Source organism: Passer montanus, unplaced genomic scaffold (assembly GCF_014805655.1).
Source record: "Passer montanus isolate IOZ18808 unplaced genomic scaffold, ASM1480565v1 scaffold109, whole genome shotgun sequence".
In the NCBI taxonomy this organism is placed as follows: domain Eukaryota; kingdom Metazoa; phylum Chordata; class Aves; order Passeriformes; family Passeridae; genus Passer; species Passer montanus.
Window position 1 is genome coordinate 1,912,308 of NW_024357502.1, and position 6,000 is coordinate 1,918,307.

The 6,000-nt window shown below is 59.1% G+C and overlaps 1 protein-coding gene across 2 annotated transcripts in view; it reads right to left on the bottom strand.

Moving 5' to 3' along the window:
• The window catches only part of DCTN1 (dynactin subunit 1), a 51,419-nt gene extending 46,169 nt beyond the window's left edge, over positions 1-5,250 (bottom strand). For both annotated transcript variants that reach the window (XM_039723359.1, XM_039723368.1), the window contains exon 1: positions 4,855-5,250. In XM_039723359.1, the coding sequence (XP_039579293.1) occupies positions 4,855-4,944 (90 nt within the window). In that variant the 5' untranslated portion in view covers positions 4,945-5,250. The remainder of the gene's footprint in view (positions 1-4,854) is intronic.
• Between the last annotated feature and the right edge of the window lie 750 nt (positions 5,251-6,000).

A 6,000-nucleotide genomic window follows, 5' to 3' on the forward strand; every position in this document is an offset into this window, starting at 1 on the left:
AGCCTTGGGAAAAAAAACCCACAACAGCAGCAGTCAGTTGGCTTTAACCAGCTCATGCTCCATCTTTTCCCGTTTTATCAGCATTCCCATGGGTTTCCAGCCTGGGAATTCTGTGCCCAGGAGCTGACAGAGGTGGGATGAGAGGGGCTCAGAAAGGTGGGATGGAGAGCAGGAGGATTCATCTCTCCCAGCCCTGCTCGCCTCCTTTAGGGGGTTTTTGTTTTGGGGGATTCCTTCTGCTCCCTCACAAACCTGATTTAGCCCCTTTTATAAGCCTTGGGAAAAAAAACAAAACACAAGAGCAGCTTTAACCAGCTCATGCTCTCATGCTCATGAGAGAGGGGCTCAGAAAGGTGGGATGGAGAGCAGGAGAGTTCATCTCCCCCCAGCCCTGCTCGCCTCCTCCAGGGGTTTTGTTTTGGGTGATTCCTTCTGCTCCCCAAAGGGAGAGCACAAGCCATGGCACAGCCACCAGCAGTGCTCACAAACCTGATTCAGACCCTTTTATAAGCCTTGGAAAAAAAACCCACAAGAGCAGCAGTCAGCTTTAACCAGCTCATGCTCCATCTTTTCCCGTTTTATCAGCATTCCCATGGGTTTCCAGCCTGGGAATTCTGTGCCCAGGAGCTGACAGAGGTCATTGTCCCATCCCTTCATGCTGCTGGAGGCTCCCCTGGTGCTCCTGGCACTGCCCCGTGCCTGGACTCAGGGTATCCCAGCAGCTTTCCAGGTGGGACTGGCATCATCCACCAGAGGAAATGGCCTCAGGTTGTGCCAGATGGGAAAATTCCCCCTGGGAAGGGCTCCCCAGCCCAGGGCAGTGGTGGGGTCCCCACCCCTGGGGGGATTTAACACCTCAACAATTCCATGATTCCGTGTCATCAACATCACATCCATATTTCTGTTTCAGCAGGCACCAGGACACTCCAAGTGTGACATCCCGGGGTGCCCCTGGGTTCAGGTGGGGTTGTCCAGGTGATCAATGCTCCTGGAGCAGCAGTGGGGTGATGGATGTGAGGAACTCCATGGGGACTGGAGACCCTCAGGGTTACTGAAATCCCAGGGAAATTTGTTGGGATCCAGCTGCTCTGCAATCAGCCTGAGCAAAACAGATTAATCATGGAATTCTGCAATGGGCTGGGTAGAAAGGGACCTTAAATCCCAACAATTCCACCCCCTGCCATGTGCAGGAACACCTTCCAGTCCCCTAGGGTGCTCCAAGTCCTGTCCAGCCTGGCTTTGGCACTGCCAGGGATCCAGGGAAGCCCTGTCCAGCCTGGCTTTGGCACTGCCAGGGATCCAGGGGCAGCCCCAGCTGCTCTGGTACCTGTGCCAGGGCCTGCCCACCCTCACAGGGAAGGATTCCTTCACAAAATCCCACCCAAATCTCCCCTTTCCCAGTGGAAAGCCATTCCTTGTGTCCAAAACCCTTCTCCAGATCTTCTGGAGATCCTCAAACCCTGACTGAAAGCTTTCCATCCCACTGCCTCTATCCCAGAGGGGACACAGATGTTCCCTGTCCTGCTGCTCAGCCCCATCCTCCCCCTCATCCCAACCTCCCAGCAATCCCCAAAACGGGACCAGTTTGGCATTTCCCCCACCCCAAGTGTTCCTGGTTCTGGTCATTGTGCAGAAATTTGGAGTTTTGGTCACTCTGGGCCTGGATTCAGCCAAAGAATCTGCTCTTTATCCCAGGAAAACAGAGCCCCTTTCACCCTGCAGGGCTGGGAAGGCCCTGCAGACAAACAGGGGGTTTGGGACACTCAGGGAATTCTCTGGGGAAGAACCCAGGGGACTTTGGAAGCTCCTGGAATGCTACCAAAGCACCCCCTTCCCTTGCACATCACTTCCCCAGGCTGGAATGCAGAGTGAGCCCACCCAGTTTGGGTTTTTGGGACTAAAACCAGGGGTGAGGGTGTTCCCATGAGCCTGAATTCCAGGTTTCCTCCAAACACAACTGGCACAAATCAAACATCATGAAATAATCTTATATTAAGACTGAAAATCCATCAAACAACAAAGAAACCCAACACCTCAAAGGAAAAATTGATGCTCCAGACCCAAATATCTCCCGAAGTTCCGGCAGCAACATCCTGAGAGCCCCTGGAAAATCGTGTCCCAGGTGTTACAGAGAGTGGGAGCAGAGCCCCAGGGAAAATCCCAAATCCCCAGCACATGGGAAGGTTCCTGGAGCAGATTTTATCCCTCTTGGTGCCCCTTTGGCACCTGCAGCCAGGTAAGATCCCTTGGATGTGACACATCCCAAGCCCTGGGGTACTCTGGCCATTCCCTGTGTCCCATTCCTTGTCCCCAGTCCCTCTCCAGCTCTCCTGGAGCCCCTTTAAGGCTCTGAGCTCTCCCTGGAGCCTCCTTTTGTCCAGGCTGGACATTCCCAGCTCTCCCAGCCTGTCCCTGACACACATTTGCCAACCAGCACCAACATCAGTGAACTTTTCCCAGTCTTTCACACTTGGGAAAAGAAGGAAAGCCCAGAATGAACCTCTCCCACCCCTCAGCACCAGGCACTGAGTCTCTTCTGTTTCCAATGAATCAGAAATTGGTCTGTGAGACACCTGGAAGCTCCAATGCAATGGATAAAGCCCTGACTGGAATTCCCAAGAAGATTCAAACCAAGATGAACCCAGGTTTTACAAGAGGAAGAACTGGCCCAGCTGGAAGCAGGTGGGATGGGCAATGATGGTCACACCTCCTGGCCGTGGTGACAATCCCTGAGGGACAAACATGGCACAGCAGGTGGTGACACAGCCCAGAATTCCCTCAGCTGCCCGGGCCAGCTCCTCGTGGATCCCCTGTGCCACACCAACTTCCCAGGGGGACACAGGTGGGACACCCCAGTCCTGGGAATGGGGACAGCCAAGGAAGAGACTGGAGGAGCAGAGCTGTGGGAAGCCACAAGGGCTGAGGCCACTGACAGTGACAGCCCTGTCACCCTCGGTCTGCAAGGGGAATGAGCTCCTAAATCCCAGGAAATGGGAAATCCAGGGATTCACAGTGAAGGCAGTGGGAACAGCTCAGCAAGCAGGGCACAGGGTGGGAATGGGACAGCCAGGAATGCTGAACCTCTGGAGCAGCCCAGGAGGAGCTGTGCCACATCCCAGAGCTCCCATCCAGGGACACAAGGTGAGGGACAAGTGGCTGTGCTGCCACCACCACCAGAGACTGCTCCCCACAACTTCCCACCTGGCACCACTCCAGAATTTTCCCATTTCCCCCCTTTCCGAAGCGTGATGGACACCCACAGCCTGTCTGCTCTGCTATGTGTGCCAAAATGGGATGAATTCCCAGTGATCTGGGAATTCTGAGCCACCCCTGTGCCCCATCCAAACCTGAGGGCTCCAGTGTTCCATCCCATCCAGGCAGATCAGCCCAGGAATACTCAGTGCTCCTGCAGGAGCTCCTCCCCCATGCAGGAGTCACTGATGGAGCCTCAAACTGCCACTCAAAGCTCAGATCAAAAGTTTCAGGAGAATCCCAAGCAGCCAGCTCTGCCAAGAGCCAAATTCCAGGTGCTGCCCACAAAGCTGGAAGAGGGAAAGACCTGGGAAGGACTGTGGGTTTAAGGCTGGTGCTGCTGCCACAGTGGAAAGGAGGGATCAGCCTGGCACTGAGGGTGACTGCCCTGGGGGCACCAGGATGTGGCACTGGGGTGAACTCATGGTGGCACTGGACTCCAGGCTGCCAAACTGGGAGGGTGTGGGTGTCTCTGGACACCAGGAGCAGTGTCCCCAAAACACAGAGGGGACCCAGGGTGGCCAGTGGCTCCAGCCATGGTTCCTGCAATGCCCAATCCAAAATCCACGTGAGCCAAACAGGGGGAATCTACTCACAGTGCTGTCCTGGGACCCCCAGTCCTGCCACATCCCCCTCCATGAGTCCTTGGAGCCAGCGTTTGGCTCCTTCCCTGAGCCCCCATCCCCCTGAAGCCCCCCAGGCTGCTGTGACAGAGCTGTCAGGACCCAGGTTGGAATCTCCCCCTGTTCCTTGTGCTCCCCCATGGAAAACAGGGAGCTTTGGGGGACAGCTGAGGGGCTCCAGCCCCCAAAACCCCATATGGACACACACTCAGACCCTGCTGAGGTGGGCAAAAAAGGCTCCAGGCTGGGAAGTTTTCCCTGCACAGCCAAATCCCTTCGGCCACAGCCCAAATCCCACCAGCTCCAGGCCACAGCAGGCAGCACCCGGTGCCCATGGAGGGTCTGGGGGTCCCCTGGAGAGCTGGCAAGGCTCTGCCCTCCCCAGCTCCATCCCGGAGTCCTTGCCAAGTTGGCACAGCCAGGCCCAGAGGCGCTGGCGGGGTCTGGGACACAATGTCACCGCGGTGGCCGCACAGGGACACAGCGACAGGGACAGCAACTCCCGGGAAAGGCCTGGCCGCTGGCACGGCACAGCCAGGGCTAGCTGCAATACGGAAAAACCGGGAAGCGCCTGCCAGGCCCCGGGAGGAAGCTCGGCAGCGCTCGGTGCCGCCTGGAAAAGCGGCCCGGAGGGAGGGGAGCCCGCGGCAGGCAGCAAAACACGCCGGCAGCTTTGTGCCGAGCAGCCCCGGCAAGGGGCCGAGCCGCAGCCCAGGCTCGGAATTAATTAGCCCCCGTAATGAATTGGGGTAATCACCGACACGAGCAGGTAACTCCGGCCAAAAGAGCCGGCCGTGGTGCGAGCCGGAGCATCCACATCCACCTCCCCTCCCGGCATTGTGCGAGCGCTGCCACATTCCAGGGATCCACAATCCAGAATCCCTTACAAAACCCGGCTATTTTCGCTGCGCCAGCGTCGCGATCTGTCGCGATCGGAGGCGGCCGAGCCGGGGGCTGCTGAGGCAGCCCTGCCCCTTACCCGGCCGGACGCGTGCCTCCTGCCCTGGGCCATGCTGCCGCGCTCCGCAGATCCCCGATCCGCAGCTCGGCCGCTCACGGCCGGCAGCATCCAGCGGCGCTTCCCGGCACGGCCGATCCCAGCATCCCCGCGCCGCCCTCCCGCGAGGCTCCGCCGGCCGCTGCTGGAGGGAGGGAAGCCCTTTTCCGGGCGAGGATGCTCCGGGGGAGGGATAGGGAGAATTCCAGCGCTGCCGATGGAGCCACCGTGCGCCAGTGCCGCTCCAGACTTGTGACGGCGCCGGCGGCTCGCTGGGTCCTAACGCGCCCCGCAGGAGGAGGCACCGGGCCACTCCGGGCCACCCCGGGCCTCTCCTGCTCGCCCTGTGCTGGCCACCGGGCGGGGACACCCCGAATCCGCTCCCGCCGTGCCCCCGCCAAGGCTTGCCCCCCTTGCTCCTTCCCTTTGTGGAGGATTTTGAGAGAAACGACGCCCTGGAGAGCGGGGTTTGGGACAAGCCGCGGGTGGACGGAGCGCAAAGGGTTAACTGGGGCAGCTGGAATGATCGCGGGTTGTCCCGCTCCGGGCTGTGACAGGTGACATTGTGTCCCGTCGTTCCTGGCTGAGCTGGCAGTCACAAACTCACGGCCTCACCCCTCTTCTGGGCACTGCTCCCGGTGCTAATCAGGCTAACGAGGGGATTTGGGAGCCACCGGGACCGGCCACTGCCGAGGGGATTTGGGAGCCACCGGGACTGGCCACTGCCGAGGGGATTTGGGAGCCACAGGGGCCGGCCACTGCCGAGGGGATTTGGGAGCCACCAGGACTGGCCACTGCGCAACATCCCAACACATGGAAGCACCCCCAAACCACAGAACACCCAGAGCTGCAAGGGACCCACAGGCTCGGGGATCCAGGGGATTGGGGATCCACAGGATCAGGGACCCATTAGGATCAGGGATCCCACGGGATCAAGGATCCCTAGGATCAGGCATCCCCAGGATGAGGGACCCAGAGGATCAGGGATCCACAGGATCAAGGATCCCCAGGATCAGGGATCCCACAGGATCCAGGATCCCCAGGACCAGGGACCCCACAGGATCCAGGATCCCACAGGATCCAGGATCCCCAGGAAGAACACCCAGAGCTGGAAGGGACCCACAGGAT